The sequence below is a fragment of the Glandiceps talaboti genome, chromosome 10 (genome assembly GCF_964340395.1).
Source record: "Glandiceps talaboti chromosome 10, keGlaTala1.1, whole genome shotgun sequence".
In the NCBI taxonomy this organism is placed as follows: Eukaryota; Metazoa; Hemichordata; class Enteropneusta; family Spengelidae; genus Glandiceps; species Glandiceps talaboti.
Window position 1 is genome coordinate 7106842 of NC_135558.1, and position 16893 is coordinate 7123734.

Sequence of the window (16893 nt, forward strand, 5' to 3'; positions counted from 1 at the left end):
TACTTTAGGAGATGAATCCGCCCGACTAGTGCGATGCAGATTTGCAAATCATCTATTTGAGTTTGTATAGCTGAATTGTAGCTTTAGTTTTGAGTGCAAACTATAAAAAGCTCAAAAACCAAAAAAGTAAAACCTGCATAATAAAACACTAATGCTACAATTATTGCAGATGTTATTGCCCTCAGACCATAGTGTCCATTCAAGTGGTGAGTTTGCCACAATTAACGTTAAGTTTGAAACAGTATATGATGACATTTTGTATGACAGAGAGGACATCAAATATGTGCAACACATCGTGTGAACTACTGTGCATCCTCAAGTAAAGACACTGGTGCAAAACCCAAAAAACAGAAAGTGGTCAAACCAGCAGCTAAGTCACGTGAGTAAACTTGGCAAACACAAACGTGTGTATGTCTACATATACTGCACGTAAGGGGTTGCCCGTATAACAGGTTGCTGGGGGGAACCAATGGAAATAAAACTTCAGCAAACGTACCTGTCTATTACTCCTTACCACTAAAGCAGACGTCATTTACCATTTATTCAAATGACAGACACTGTTTAAAATCCAACTAAAATAGCTTAACATGAAGAATAAAGGCCCATGATTCAATCCCAGGTTGTCACATTTGTGTTATCTATCAGTATAGTCATAAGGATTACATAGGAGTATTCTTCTGTTCTGGACCAACCTCTTCTATAGCCTTGCAAGACAACCGGTTTTCTAACCCTAGTCTGAACCGTGATTTTTAAATGTAATCTTGTATTTATTTTCCATAGAACCACCTAAGAAAGTGAAGCAAGCAAATCCAGAGCCAGTAAAACCAGTCAAAAGTGAGTATGTGAAGTCTAAACATGTGAAGTCAGTACTAATGAAGCCTAAACCAGTGAAGCCTAAACCAATGAAAGCTGAACCTGTGGAGCCTGAACCAGTACTAGTGAAAGCTGAACCAGTGAAAGCTGAACCTGTGGCGTCTGAACAAGTGAAAGCTGAACCTGCGAAGTCTGAACCTGTGGAGCCAGAACTAGTAAAAGCTGAACCTGTGGAGTCTGAACCAGTGAAAGCTGAACCTGTGGAGTCTGAACCAGTGAAAGCTGAACCTGTGGAGTCTGAACCAGTGAAAGCTGAACCTGTGGAGTCTGAACCAGTGAAAGCTGAACCTGTGGAGTCTGAACCAGTGAAAGCTGAACCGGTGGAGTCTGAACCAGTGAAAGCTGAACCTGTGGAGTCTGAACCAGTGAAAGCTGAACCTGTGGAATATGAAACTGTAGAATCTGACCCAGTGAAAGCTGAACCTGTGGAGTCTGAACCAGTGAAAACTGAACCTGTGGAGTCTGAACCTGTAGAATCTGACCCAGTGAAAGCTGAACATGTGGAGCCTGAACCAGTGAAAGCTGAACAAGTTAAACCAATGGAATTTAGAAATGACCAATATGACAGCAAGGATTACTATGGTTACAACAAGTATTCATTTTATGATATCGAGTCAGCAATGATTCCACATAGAATGAAACAGCCATCCCCATATCAGAAGTTCAAATAGTTGAAACATTTAAACAAGTTGTTCACTGCAGCAATGCAACTGATTCTAAACTAGACTCAATGTTATAATTGGTACTACTGAAATATTGATCATCCAGTGGAAAACATATGGATTGTTTTACCTATTCCTATACACACACATGCATGCACACTCATACAAACACACACACACACACACACACACACACACACACACACACACACAATTACAAACACACACATGCATGCACGCGTGCACACACACACGCACGCACGCACACACACACACACACACACAAACAAATGGATTGGAAACTGTAGAAAGACATGTAAATACATGTACAATGTTGAGTAAAATTTCTTATACATGGATTTTGCATACGGAAAAGAAAGTTGGGATGATTTGGACACTAACAAAATAATTTTCTGCACCATGAAATGTGATATTCTGTTTTAGTTTTGGTGTTTGATGTACTGTAAATAAATGGGACTAAAGTTTCTATTCCTATATTATACCACATAAGTTTCAAAGACTTTAATATTGCTTTCTGATCATTCTATGTTTTTACAGTACATGTTATGCCTTTTGAGAAGTTCTGCATGTGTTGTTAGAACTTATCACATGCAGTCAGCGACAATAACTCGCATGAAGTCTGCTTGGGCTATGCATTGCTTGGCCTTGGTGTCTCTGGGATGACTAAATGGAGACTGACTAGGAGTACCTGACTAAGGAAACTGTCACTGCAACATAACAGCATGTATGCAAACATAGCCCTGTCATGTAGACCAAGTATGCAATATAGCCCTGTCATGTAGACCAAGTATGCAATATAGCCCTGTCATGCATACCAAAATCTGAACAGAAATCTATAGAATCGTGCCACATGTTTTTGTGTATATGAAAACAATGTCATTACATGGTGCAATTCCTTCTGCACACAAAACAAAATGGCAAATACAAAGCATAGTCTGTTTTAATTGCTATAGGTAATATTAGCTTAGATAACATGAAACAAAGAATGTAAATAAACCCTAGTCACAAATTGCTACTGATTATTATGGAGGTCAAAGGTCAAGTTTAATTGAAAATTTTGACATTTCTATAAGTTTATTAGTTTTCATATACTATGTGAAATCAGTGCATGTATCTGATTAGCAAACTACAATTTTGCAGACAAAACATTTTGTCAAAATATGTCAGATTTAAAATGTGTAACTGTAGATCCATTCAATGATGAAGTCAAAGGTCTTTTCTAATGAGCCTTGCAGGCATGAAGAATGATCACAGATCCTATAGAACTATTAGAAGAGAACGTTATTTACAGGGTTATTTATATTTACAATTTTGACCTTTGACCTATCATATTCAGAGTTAAGTTTGACCTCTGACCTACCAATTTCAAACACATATCAAACTTATACTCCCAAAGTTTAAACCAAATTTGACAAGTCTATGGGGTTCTACTAGACAAAAAGATGGCACACAAAATATGCAAGAATAAAAATTGAAAGAATATTGAAAGAATATTTTGTAATTTGTTGTATGTGAGTTCTTTTAGTTCTTCTTTAGTTCTTATTTCATGTATTTAGCAGATATAATTCAAATTAATTAATTATTAAAGTAATAATTTAATTTAATTTGAATTAAATAAATAAGTAAATATTATGATGAAAGCTCATCTTGCACACATTCAGTCTAAGTTCATGACTTTAACTTCGTATTGCACCAAAATTTTCAAGTAGCTCACCAAATAGAGGACTCTGAAAGCCAGAAGAAGTGAACATCGTAGACTGGGTTGAACATTATCCAAGGTCTCCCGACATCTACACAAGGACTACCCTGGTCATTCATTTGACCTTGACAATGTTACAATTTTGGGTTGCGAGTTGGACTGGTTTAGGGATTAAGGAAGTGATTCATGTACCCACGATGGGGGACATTACCAACTTCCGAGATTTTGGGACAATTGTCTGACGTCATGCATGCATCATGACTTCAGAAAAGAAAGACAAAACCATGGTAGATACCAGGTGAAAGCTTTGGTGCAATACGAAGTTAAAGTCATGAACATAGAATAGATAAATAAAATAAAATAAATTAAATATAATTCCATAAGAATATATTACTGCATGTAAACCTTTCACATTCTACATCAACAATCACAGATATTTAAGTTTTGACGAAAAAATATACAGTCTCATTAGACTATTGTGATATTTTGTTGCAAGGGAATTATAAATACTTGAAGATATAGAAACATCTCATCTGTGATAGTCTTGTTTTGGTTCGTGATACGACATGTTAAGCTTTTGTAGTCAAGTGGCCAAAGTCAAAGTCATATACATGAATGTACAGGCACAACATCAAAATAACAAAGTCAAAGTCAAAGTCAAAGTCAAAGTCAAATGAGAAAAAATATAATGAAGGAACTTTCTATATACAATTTAAAATCAAACATAAAATCTACAATAATTCAAAAAACCAGCTAGTAAATCATTTGAAAAAGAAAAGTTGGACAGCCTTTCTTTATACAAATGTTTCACCATACATTATACATGTGCTGTACAAAAGTAATGTCAATTTACTATTTAAATAATTTTTTGTAAAGTTTTTACAACATTGACACCATATTATACTAGTTAAGTACATCATTTTGATATAAGATACACAATATTATTGTTTCTCTGTACAACACTGATGGCAGTCACAGCTTGTGAACTTATTTTGAATGTTACAAAAATCACAATATCTTCAACACTGGAGACATACAGCATTTGATTAAATAAAGTATTTTTATGTCAGGATTTTCATTATATACACATACGAGATCCATTAAAACTTGATTGTTTCTGTTACCGGTAAAAGAGACTGACCATTTTCATATGGAATAAAGAAATTTTATATTCATTTTTTTTGTTGATTTTAATACACAGTCATATAATATTAATTTCTTGGATCTAAGTTCTTAAATCTGTGGCAGGAAAGCATGACAAATAAGCTTAACATTTTCAAAGTTGCTGTGTGATGTGATGTGATAGAAGTTTGACATGGCCCTGGAATGTTAGCGCCCTAACTGCTAGACAGTAGTATGGTAGTTTTGTGTACCTAGTATATGTACAATACAGTCTCATAAGGCTAACAGTAATCTCAATTCACTGTTACAGTACAATCTCTCATAATCAAGCTCCCTGGCACTCTACACCAATTTCTACTATAGTGTGTTGCTGTTTGATATTAAAACCTGTTTTTGAGACAGCCTCATTCTGTGGAATATGAGAATCAACAACAACATTGATAAATGCCTACATTCAAATAGCTTGAGTGATAGACTGTGATGGGTTGGCACAAGCTAGAAGACTATGAAAATACTACATTTGAATTTCACATAGTTTTGGTTATCTACCAGGTTATGTCCATCCTTCACGACTTATTACTGAATAAAGTGAAATGAGGTTACTTGACTTATTTTTGAAATGAATATTTTGATACTTAATTTATAAGCCTAATTATTGCAGTTTTTGTTGATTTTACACGGGTCTTACATTCTTGCACTGATAACATGTTTGATCATAAAACAGAAACACATTTTGGCAATTACATTTTACAGTGTACTTTATTACAAATCTTCTGAATTGTTTGAAGAGACTGTTTGCATCATCTACTGAATACTGCAAACAGAACTGTTCTTCTGATGTTTCCTTGATTTTTCTGTTCGCCGCTTGTACCCTGCAAATAGACAAGAACGTTATGTTAATGGTATTCACTGTAATTGATAAAGAAACAAGTAATGGCTAACAGTGATACATACATGTAGTGGCATGCGACAGTATCACCTTCATATTAGGACTAATAGTTACATTTGAAAAACAGTTGTCTGGCAGAGATATAAAAAAGTAGCCCTGAACAAAGAATGATTCTATCTAATGGCTATGACTAAAGTGATGAGCTAGCAATAATGCAAGAACATGGTATAGAATTATGGGCCTTTAACTAGCATTGACAACTGAAATTATGGTACTACAGTATGTACGTGACACTGATGGTCAAATATGAGTTATTCTGAGGCTGTGTTGACAATTTTTAGACCATGACAACAAGGGAATTTAGTACATACATTTGTAGTATGGCATATACAGACATTTAGTGTCAATGACTGAGAACACTCACCTTCCATGAAGACATTCCTGTTAAATATTCCACCAGATAGTGGCATACTGTAAGAGAAGAGATATACTGAATGTGGTTGTAGTATCACAACAGTTGATTGTGTTGCCCTATCAGTGCCCTTGGTGGGAAGTAGAGGGTATTCTCATTGAGAAGTTATAGTACAGTATACCACTCAATGGGGTCTACTTTTTGGGCATCCGAGTCTGACATGATGTGTACTTTTGTCTATAAATGGGATCCTGAGAAAGGGTTCATATGCAGATTCATATTGTTTTCTACGCTGAATTGAAATGGTTTGTGCCCTAATGGGTGTAAAACTTTAACAATCTCTCTTTGAACAAGATAATTTTCTGCACAACAACATAGTTTCCTACAACAATACAGTCTCCTAGCAACAATACAGTCAAAGAGAACACATGTGTATCACACAACATTCATGTGTTGTGTACGCATCCATGTGGACTAGTTTTAGTTTTCTTTTTCTCTGTAGAAAACGTTTTAAAAAGATTGCAAAGCTACATATCAGATATAATACAGACAAAAACATGTGATTCTTTTAAACAGGAAGCTACTTACCCATCTTTGCCAGGTCTTATTCTGACCTGAATTGTCGCATAAACAGGTCTGTGGTCGGATATTTTGATACTGTTACATGAATTATATGTTAGAATTTTCATGTCATTTGGTTTCCTTGATTTACACAGTACACGGTCCTATGGGCAGAATAAACAATAAAAATCTCAAATCTGCTTATAAAATACCATATTTATATATTGTTAAATATAATCAGACTGTATTACATTGTAATTGTAAATTATTGAATATGACCTGATTATAGCCACTAAAAAAGTACCACACTACCAAATCCATCATATACCAATCTCCTCATCACATTGTTACTGCTAGGTAAACTGAAGCAATATGGAAGTTCAATTTTTCATGACTTGATGTCATGCACATTAGTTACTACACTAGGAGATATCATCTACTTGCATAATATAAGCTCCTGTAACGTTTAATAACAAATTTGTAAATGAAATCAACATGCTATTACATGTATATATGACGATGAACAAAATGCAAAAATCTATTTTTCTTTCAAACTTAGGAATATTCTGATTATATCGATAGCAAACTGCAGTTATCATTACCATCCCATACTGCATACACTATTATAGATATTAGTATTTTGCAGTGAATGTCATCAGGAATGTTTAATTAATATGGGAATATGTATATTATGTATAACTGTAAATATTAAAGTAACTAATACTTACTGTGTATGAGGGTATTCTGGTTTTGGGTGAACTATCATAGTTATCGCTGTTCAAATCAAACTTGTATGACGGATAAAACCGAATTGGTTCCTCTTTGAATCCTTTGAATATATTGCCTGTAACACCATCACAAGTAACAATTTAATTCAAATATACATTGTTAATTCAAAACCATTTGAACTTGTTGTCAGTACTTTGTTTCAATAAACCATCTATTACTATGATATCCTATGATTTCACAAAAGAGTTACACTTTAGAATAGTATGTAGAAATAACATGCTTATCTCAGAGTCTAATAACAATGAAAACTTTATCAGTCCCACATTACATTCACTATCATTGACCGGTTTCTCAGCCCCATGTATTAGTTGATATAGTGAATCAACATTCATTGTCACTGACTGGTTTCTCAACCTCATGTATCAGTTGATATAGTAATACTGTAAAAAATTTGAAAACTTCGTTTAATAAAAAGGATACAAGCTGTGTCAGCATGTCAGCGTGTATCTCATAATCTATATGTGAATTGTACATTATATCATTACTAAACATACCTTTCTCTATTTCAGCATTTAGCTGGTCATATTGAACTAAATCCTCATAGTCTGGTGATGACTGTTTCTTCATTGAAGCAAGTATTTTGTCTACTTCTTCACGACTCTTTGTCAGTCGAAAATTCAAATCTCCACACCAGAATACATAATCAAACTTAGTGGTCACATCGTCTGCAATGAAAGACAAAGAGCTGATAAAAAAATATGCTAACTTTTTTCTTTCAAAATTGATCTTGCCTGATTTTTCATTACAGGAAGTTTATCCAAAACATTAAAGAAGAAAAACACTGAAGAACATAAATGTATATTTATAGACTGGGTTGTGGAAAGTTATTTCATGATTTCCACATTACTTGTGTTAAGTGCAACTGTTGAGAAACACCGGGTTGAAACTTTTCACTCATGCATTGATCAGTGGAGGTTCTTGCCATAGACACGTCCTGCAGGTATTTATTCATTAGATCACAATGTGACAAAAATATTCTTTTCCAGGTGAAGAAACACACTTGACATGAACATATTTGCTACTTGTACTCACTTCTTTCACTTTGATATGGGTACATAACTGGTATTTCTTTTGGCAGTTGTAGGCCTTGACAAATCTTTCTGAAGTCTTCTACACGTTCATTAACTTTACCTTCATCAGCTACATGTAAGAAATGTTCACAATTATTGATGCATATTGTCTCAACAATGAGTTTGCTAACACATACGAGTAACATTTGATGGACATTCAGACATACATACATACGTACATATGTATGTACGTATGTCAAAGGTACGTATGTACTTGTGTGTGTGTGTGTGTGTGTGTGTGTGTGTGTGTGTGTGTGTGTATGCATGCATACTTACACACATGTACATACATACATACATACATAAAAAGTAAACATAGTACTGACCACATAAGGTGACACTGTCACCTCTGTAGATCTAGAAACAATGTGTTGTCATAGAAACAATGTAATAATTATACTTACATGTAAAATGAGATGATATGAATATAAATGAAGTACCAAAGAAATTAAATGATAAGCCAATTGCACCCTGTAAACAAAATTACAAATGGAAATTACTCATATCATGCCAACAAAATACCTACACTCTCAACAGTATAATAATACCCCTGACAATCGAATGTTGTGACCTGATTTGAATATGAGTGCGAGTTTAAATGTGACAAGGATGCAGTGGTATATAATGGACATTGTAAAGTCATCACCATAAATAAAAGAATGGTATTAGTACAAAATACAATTTGGCAATAACACACCTGAATGTATTTCCTGTACATCTAATGTAACTGTATACCTTCGGAGTCCACGAAATAAAGACATTTTTTGCAACTTTAAGTTCTGGAGGATAATTTCCTGTTTTCACATAAATTGTGACAACAACGAAAATGTGCTGACTTACTGCACACATGTAATGAGAATTAAACTCTTTTCAGCTGTATACATGTATATCGATAGTTCCTACAAAGCATTTTACAACACGTTATTTTCAAAAAATTGTGTTTTAGCAATCATCATTGTAAGTAGACCATTTCTATATTTCCTACCTTTGTTTTAATCATAGACCCTGGTCTTGTTGCTATGGTATCTTCTTCCACAGCTGTAAAGAACAACAAATCACCAAGTTTAGATATTAAAGCAATGTGATTCTGATTCTGACATCCATATATCATACTACATACAAGCCAAGTTGTACACATTCAAACCAAAAATAGAAGATGTATACCTTGGTTGCTTAGTTTCACCACAATGCTCCTCTAGGTCATTTGTTGTGCAGTTTGCAGTGTTTGAAATTGAGAAAAATCACATTATTTTTCCCCATGTTTCAGAGGCCTGCAATGTGAATCTACATAATTTGTTCTGCAGTGTTTGCAATGTTTAAAATCACCATTAATTTCCCAGTTTTGCCTTGATTCAGCAAGCATAAGTCGAACCATAGTATTATCCAATATTTTTCATCAATCACTCATGACAAAATACCCATGACAGAGTACTCATGACACATGGGTTTTTATCATAAATAATCACAAATCATAGTGGCAATACCTATTGTGTTACTTACTAGTATATTTCCCTCAGCTGAATGAGGATAAATTTTGGCAAATAATATGATTGCATACATATAAAGTCTGCCTACCAAAGTGATATCAAACACACACAAATATGATAATGAATTCTGAAGACTTCTCCTATATGCTAAACTGTAATTTAAGGACCTGTGATTAATTGAAAACTATGATGTGAAAACTGCATGTCAGTATTTAGTAGCTAAAATGATACTTACGAGAACAAAACCAAATGTACTCTCTTCTGACAAAAATGACTAAATGTAGAACACCAAATGATGCGGAATGTAACTGTACATGGGATGGTCCTAAAGTCTCTTGAATTTTTATTTCCCATTCATCTCTGCAATAACAATTGATTGTCTAGTTAATACACCCATTAATGATTTATAACATAGATTACATTGTTTGATTTCTGTCAGTGTCCTTAATTGATCTTAAACTATACAGTATTACATTTGTAAATGAGCATCATAAATGCACATAGCCAGAGATATAGACACACAAAGTTCACATGCATCTACATGTACATGCAAACACAAACACATAGTACTTGGTGCACACACACACACACACACACACACACACACACACACACACACACACACACACACACACACACACACACACACACACTGCGTCATACACAGACACATACTGCTACATATATACATATACATACACACATAAACACATACATACATACATACATACATACATACATACATACATACATACATACACACACACACACACACACATACATACATACACACACACACACACACTGCGTCATACACAGACACATACTGCTACATATATACATATACATACACACATACATACATACATACATACATACATACATACATACATACATACATACATACATACATACATAAAATGAGAGTAAAATTAACAACATACTTAAAGGGGGTAGCTTCCTGTAAACCAATGACATAAAAGTCGGCTAAATAGTCAATATCTTCAGGTATTAGTAGGTCTTCTATACTCTTGGGGAGAAGCTAATATGGAGACAGTAAGAAATATAGTCATGCCAGGTAACAGAGTTACACAATTTACAAAATGTAAACAATATTCAATTTGTACGCTCACAAAACTTAATATTGAAGCCAAGTCAACTCTGCCTATTTATCACTACAAACCAGATGTTAAATGTTATCAATTGTCAAATGTGTTTTTTCTTCTTCTTTTTCCCCAATGTTCATAGGTTTCATTTACAAATGTTATTGCTTTTAAAATGTGACGGCATAGAACAAGCAATGGAGTTTACAGCAATGGAGTTTACTTCCCCCTCCAAGACAGAGTTTGAGCCAAATCTAAGCAGTTTCTCGAAGCTTGTGTTAAATAAAAAATAGTATGTTTCTTTAAGTCAGTGTTGAATCCTAATGAAATCATGAAATCAGGTCTTTAGCCATGTTAAAGACCACTGAGGAGCAATGGATACTGATTTGAAATAAAAATTATACATACTTTTTCCTCATGCATGTTCCAAGTTGCTATGTATATCTTGACTTGTCTGTCAGGAAAATGTCTCTCTAATTCTTCAGTACCAAGTAAAGAACCAACATTTCGAAGTCCACCAGTTAAGAAACTCCTGTATAAGTTGAAAACAATTGAAATGAAATCATTATAAATGAATCATAAATTTGAGCCACTAAATACTCCAATTTTCATTTTGGACTCAAATTACTATTGCAGTCGTCTAACCGAATTACTTATTGAACATTGTAAAAATGTGACATAATTAACCTGCAGTTTGAAAAAGGTTTGAAGTATAGACCATAAATATTATGCTGTGAACCACCAAAATTTAAACCCTCCAGTGGTCCACAAGGACCAATTTCTAAAAAAGGAAATGTCTTCTCTCCTACAAGAACCAGACTGAAGTGAAACAAATTTTCACCTAGGTATGAACATCCTTAATTTCAAAGCATTTTTGTGATTCCAGCTACACTCTCATTCTCTTTTATTTACTAAACATTTTGACTATAATAGTATAATTAGTAGAATACATTACTTCATTCTTGCTGCTTTACTTGATATAGCAGGTATGATACTGGTTGACATGAATGACTTCTGTGATATTGAGTCAGCAGGCCTGTTCAGTGGTTCTGACAATGGAGCTGAGTTTATTCTCAATGTTTGTGATAGTGGTGCCAATGTGTCATATTGAGGTTCACGCATCTCTGGCATTGTCTGGTTAAGTCTTGGCTCTGGATGATATTCAAGTTTATCATCATCATCATCATCAGATGCATCACTCATAGTATTTTCATCTTTGTCTCCAGACATTTGTTTTTCTTCATCACTTTGCCCCTCATCTTTTTCTCCAGAAAAATATTCCTCTTCTTCATCAGTCTCTTCTCCAGATTCTGATTCATCTTCAGATGATTCAATCACTGGATTTTTATTCTCCAAGTTATCTTTCTCTTCACTGATTGTCTCCTTTGTTTCCACGGTATCAACAAACAGATTACCAGTACTGTGTTGTCTCCTTGGTGATGATACTTCAGTTGGCATCATTGGTCTTGTATTCCTTACAGGGACTGTAGTGTCAGTAGATGACATTACATTGTCACTACCATCCAGAGGAGTCAATACATGTTTTTGTCCTGAATTCAGTGATCTTCCAGCTAGTAAACTGTCTCTTGAAAACTGTGGAGTTCTTCCAGTCAGTCTGTCAGCATTGTTACTAGAAAATGACTCACTGAACCTTGTACCATTTGGGCCAGCATTTCCTCTACTTTGCAACAATGTATCAGGTCTATCTATACCACGTATTGGTGATAATGCTGCACTGCCATGTCTAACAAACAAAAAACAAACAAACAAATACACAATATTATTTCAGTAATTTCAGTATTATAGTAACTAATATAAACATTATCTGAAGATTTTGGAAATGAATAACATAAGAATCTGATATTTTCCAAATGGCCATCAGACAAATCTCTAGAATATTAACCAGGAAACAACTGATTAAACCTGTATTTGCTATATCTTTTATGCATTAGCTACACTTTTGAAGTTTCAAAAAAAGTAGCAAATTATTCACGAACAGTCAGACATAGTTGTCAGACATAGCACTGATAACAGAGATAAGTTTGACTTTGGAACCTAGCCAATTATCACAGCCATGAACACAGTCAAACTTTGTTGCGAGTCATTCTTCCGAAAACATAAAACAGAGATAACTTTGACCTCTGACCTTTTGTGGTCTGAGCTTTGACTTGGGAACCTAGCCAATTTTATCATATCCCACAGATTAGTAGAACTTATCTTTTAGTCATAGAGATAAGGTTGACTTACGGTAACCTAGACAACCTCGAGTCTTCTTTCCAACTTGGTGGTGATGATACAGACATTGTCTGTACATCTTCATCTTCATCACTACTTTCATTTCCAGAATCCATGTAAGGTGTCAAATGCAGGTTTTCCATATTTGATTCTTATTGTTAGTCTTCTACATTGGTTTTTATGTCTATCAGCATACTGTGTAGTCTTCTAAGAGAATATGAACAATGATGAATCAGTCATCCCCTTACATCACATATGAATGATTGCCATATCATTAATTGTAATACATTGTATTGTTAATAAAATCAACAGTCAGTGTGTACACTTGTACTCAGTAAATGTTGATTAGAAATCTCAAATAATTCATGTACCTGTAGCTCACAGACAGACTGTACCTGTAGTTCACAGACAGACTGTACCTGTAGCTCACAGACAGACAGACATACTGTACCTGTAGCTCACAGACAGACAGACTGTACCTGTAGCTCACAGACAGACAGACTGTACCTGTAGCTCACAGACAGACAGACTGTACCTGTAGCTCACAGACAGACAGACAGACTGTACCTGTAGCTCACAGACAGACAGACTGACTGTACCTGTACCTCACAGACAGACAGACTGTACCTGTAGCTCACAGACAGACAGACAGACTGTACCTGTAGCTCACAGACAGACAGACTGTACCTGTAGCTCACAGACAGACTGTACCTGTAGCTCACAGACAGACAGACTGTACCTGTAGCTCACAGACAGACTTGTTTTGCTCTCACTACTTCAAGTCTACCTGTGGAAAAAAAACTACAAATATGTGGTAATGAAAATTTCTACTCACAGAGTCAAACAATTTCTTGGAAGTGAATCCAAAATTTTTGCTGATATCTTGTCAGTATCATCAGGGGTGTACATGTACTTGGAAGAGACACATGAAATGAGTGTGGGAGAAACAGCTGGGAACTCCATGCCTGCATCCCTGACAATGCTGATGAGATGTCAGCGAAAATTTGGGATTTGCTTTCAAGAAATTTTTTGACTTTGAGTAGAAATTTGCAAAATTACTATGAATCCAGAGTCAGAGTCCATGAAGATTCATTCTCATACAAATATATGGTTTGAAATGAATAGTTTGAGAGCAATTAATTGACATAAATGTCTCTTGGGCTGCTACATTATGTTTGGGTGTTAGCAGTGTTCCATATGTGACCTTTTACTAAGTAATTTCTGTTTCTGTTGCTATTTGTATTTAGTCAACATATTCTGTCTATTGTATTGTATTCTATTGTAAAAACACACACCTACTACACTGTATTTTATTCAATTCAATGGTCTCTTTCAAAATTTTCTTTAATTGTCTATTTATCTATGATGGCAGCAGTGTGCCCGACATCGTACTGACGCACACAATTTCTATCTCTTACTATGTGGTGCCAGTTTTTCTCACTTTGACTCACAACAACAAAACTTGGCTATCATTAGAGGGCACACTGAACAGCAGTACTAATACTTCACATTCAAACAAAACCATGTACCATCTACACATTTACCTCTAAATTCTATGGAGAATGATGAACATGATGGTTTATATACACACACTGCAGTGTCTAGAAATCTTTGTTTCTAAGCCTATAAGTCTCTACATATTTTTGTACACAGCTACATCACCAGTGATATAACAGGGCAGTTTATAGATATGTTGAAATACAGAAAAACACACTATCCTTGGCAAAATTATAAGTTTACTATATCATTATTTAGTATAAATTTAATATGCTAAAAATGAAGCTCTGTTACTATATAAAAGATTGAAGTTGGGTACTACTACTAAATACATTGAGATCAATATATTTATATTGTACAAACAGAAATAGAAATTCAAAACTGATTTTAGAACTGACCATAACTATCTAAATTGTCAGTAATTTCGGAGGATATTAAAGGCATGCGATATGACTGAGGATTTATAATACACTGCGTTGTAACAAAGTGGGACGTCTGACAGATTGCCTGGGCATTGACATTGTAATTTGTACACTAGTCTGTAATTAAACCGATAAGTTATAGCTACTAATAGTAATAGCCCTATAAAGGTTTCCAAATTCGGTTCAATGCAGGTACGGGTCAACCGACCTCTGTTCTGTTCACTGTTCATATCACTATTCTGATAGGTAATGATTACTAGCTATGTTTATTTGGACTCTGGTCTCAGTCATCCATGGAAACTCGATCCTGCGAGGAAGTAAACATTACTTAGTCATTACGAATCCTATGTGGATCTAGGCACAATTCTGAAGTTACCTCTAAAAATCGACATGCACTTACCGTTAGACTTTTAATTTATATCATTCGACGCTATGTCAACACCATTGCTACATTCATGTGGGTCATCACGAGTCAACTAACCAATCTACCATTGACACTGGTATATCAACTTGCAGTTTCCATTTGTCAGCCATCAGAGGATCCGCTAGGAATCCCTTTCACGACGCATGCGTGTGTCTAAAGTTGAAAGGTCATTTTACGACAATTTGTCGTAAATGTGACGCGCCCTTGTTACCATGACAACTGGTGCAAAGATTTGTTTTGCCAAACATAGCAAGCCAAATACTAGTAATTAAACTTTGTCTGTTCACTGTTCTTCACTTATTTGATCGTAAGAGTCATGCTTACGTACGACCGATTTACAGTTATTTCCGATTTAGGCCAATATAAAGCTCAGACTTTAAAGCTTTCTGAGATTAAAGCTAGAGGGTTAGGCTAGACTAAAGTCTCTGGGGCCCTTTTCCTTCTTTCTCTACATGTGAAATGGTTAAACCGGACTGAGTGATTGTGAAGCAGTTGCTTGAACCGGCTTATTGCCCTCGGGAGCGTATTAGTATTAAGTGAAAAATAGAAAATGAAAATCGATGACATTTTTTCTCTACAGAACTAAAATTAAAAGCATTTTGAAGATTTTGAGAGTAAACAAGAAATATCCCAATGGACTAGGGACTGTGTGTGTGTGTATGTATGTATGTGTATGTGTGTGTGTGTGTGTGTGTGTGTGTGAGAGAGAGAGAGAGAGAGAGAGAGAGGAGAGAGAGAGAGAGAGAGAGAGAGAGAGAGAGAGAGAGAGAGAGAGAGAGAGAGAGAGAGAGAGAGAGAGAGAGAGAGAGAGAGAGGGGGGGCGACGAGTGGGCGGACGGACGGACGGAGAAAGATATAAAATGAGAGAAAGAGAGAGAGAGAGGTGAGAGGATGATGCGATAATGTAAGACCGACATGTTGAAATTAGACATCGAGGTGATAGGGGACTCATCTATAGATCCAGACAGTGTGACAGGCAGAGGATGGAGAGAGATGGCGAGACAAGACAGACATTTGGACAGTAAAAAGGTTGGTGCTTGTTTACCTGATTGTTGGTTGAATGCATGAGTGACCTCTTGGGGTGAAGGCTGAGTCCTAGGGGGTTATCATAACCTCCCAGCAGATCTGGAGGTTTTTTTGGGCTCAGTCTATGAAGGCAATTTTTGATTGGTTATTCATAGCCTTTGTTTGAGGTAAATATTTCACAGCTTCGAAAAGCTAAAGTGATTTTCCACGGCAAATGAAAATGGACAAGTAACATTGGTATAGTGGCATAAACTATTGCAGATACATATATAATATAGTAAAGTCACTAGTATGTTACATGTAAAGAACTTTAGATTGCCATACCTACTGTGTAAAATATACTGGAATCTGATGTGTGGTGATTTGTTTGTAGTGTCGATAACACGTAGTGTTCGAAATAGAAAGTGTATTACATGTAATGCTTTCATACTGATGAAATTTTTGTTCTGTTCGGCTTGCCATAGTGACACCGTACACACTACCAATAATTTCACCTTTGCCTTTAAATTGCTTTCTCTATTTAGAATGTCATTGACTTCGTTTTGTAGTCCACGTCATACTTTGTTCGTTTTGTGATTTCTTAGCTGTGTTGTCTACCACA

General features: G+C 35.3%; 1 protein-coding gene across 1 annotated transcript; it reads right to left on the reverse strand.

Annotated features, from left to right (window-relative positions):
* Positions 1 to 4934: 4934 nt before the first annotated feature.
* Positions 4935 to 15343, reverse strand: LOC144441326 (phosphatidylinositol polyphosphate 5-phosphatase type IV-like). Its single transcript, XM_078130884.1, has 14 exons — positions 15243 to 15343; positions 12936 to 13130; positions 11644 to 12432; positions 11097 to 11220; positions 10530 to 10627; positions 9821 to 9945; positions 9084 to 9136; positions 8503 to 8569; positions 8061 to 8168; positions 7523 to 7693; positions 6968 to 7083; positions 6267 to 6403; positions 5691 to 5737; positions 4935 to 5249 (listed from the first exon to the last, which is right to left on the reverse strand). Exons 2-14 carry the CDS (start codon positions 13064 to 13066, stop codon positions 5182 to 5184), a joined length of 2034 nt encoding a protein of 677 aa, XP_077987010.1. The 5' UTR covers positions 13067 to 13130; positions 15243 to 15343; the 3' UTR covers positions 4935 to 5181.
* Positions 15344 to 16893: the final 1550 nt, after the last annotated feature.

What these genes read in the sequence shown, in the direction of transcription:
- LOC144441326 (XM_078130884.1), bottom strand. Translation starts at nt 13,066, where the DNA reads ATGGAAAACCTGCATTTGACACCTTACATGGATTCTGGAAATGAAAGT. An exon ending in GGTCTATGATTAAAACAAAG is followed by an intron (nt 8,570 to 9,083) that starts GTAGGAAATATA and finishes TTTTGTTTACAG; the next exon opens with GGTGCAATTGGCTTATCATT. An exon ending in ATAAGACCTGGCAAAGATGG is followed by an intron (nt 5,738 to 6,266) that starts GTAAGTAGCTTC and finishes CTTCTCTTACAG; the next exon opens with TATGCCACTATCTGGTGGAA.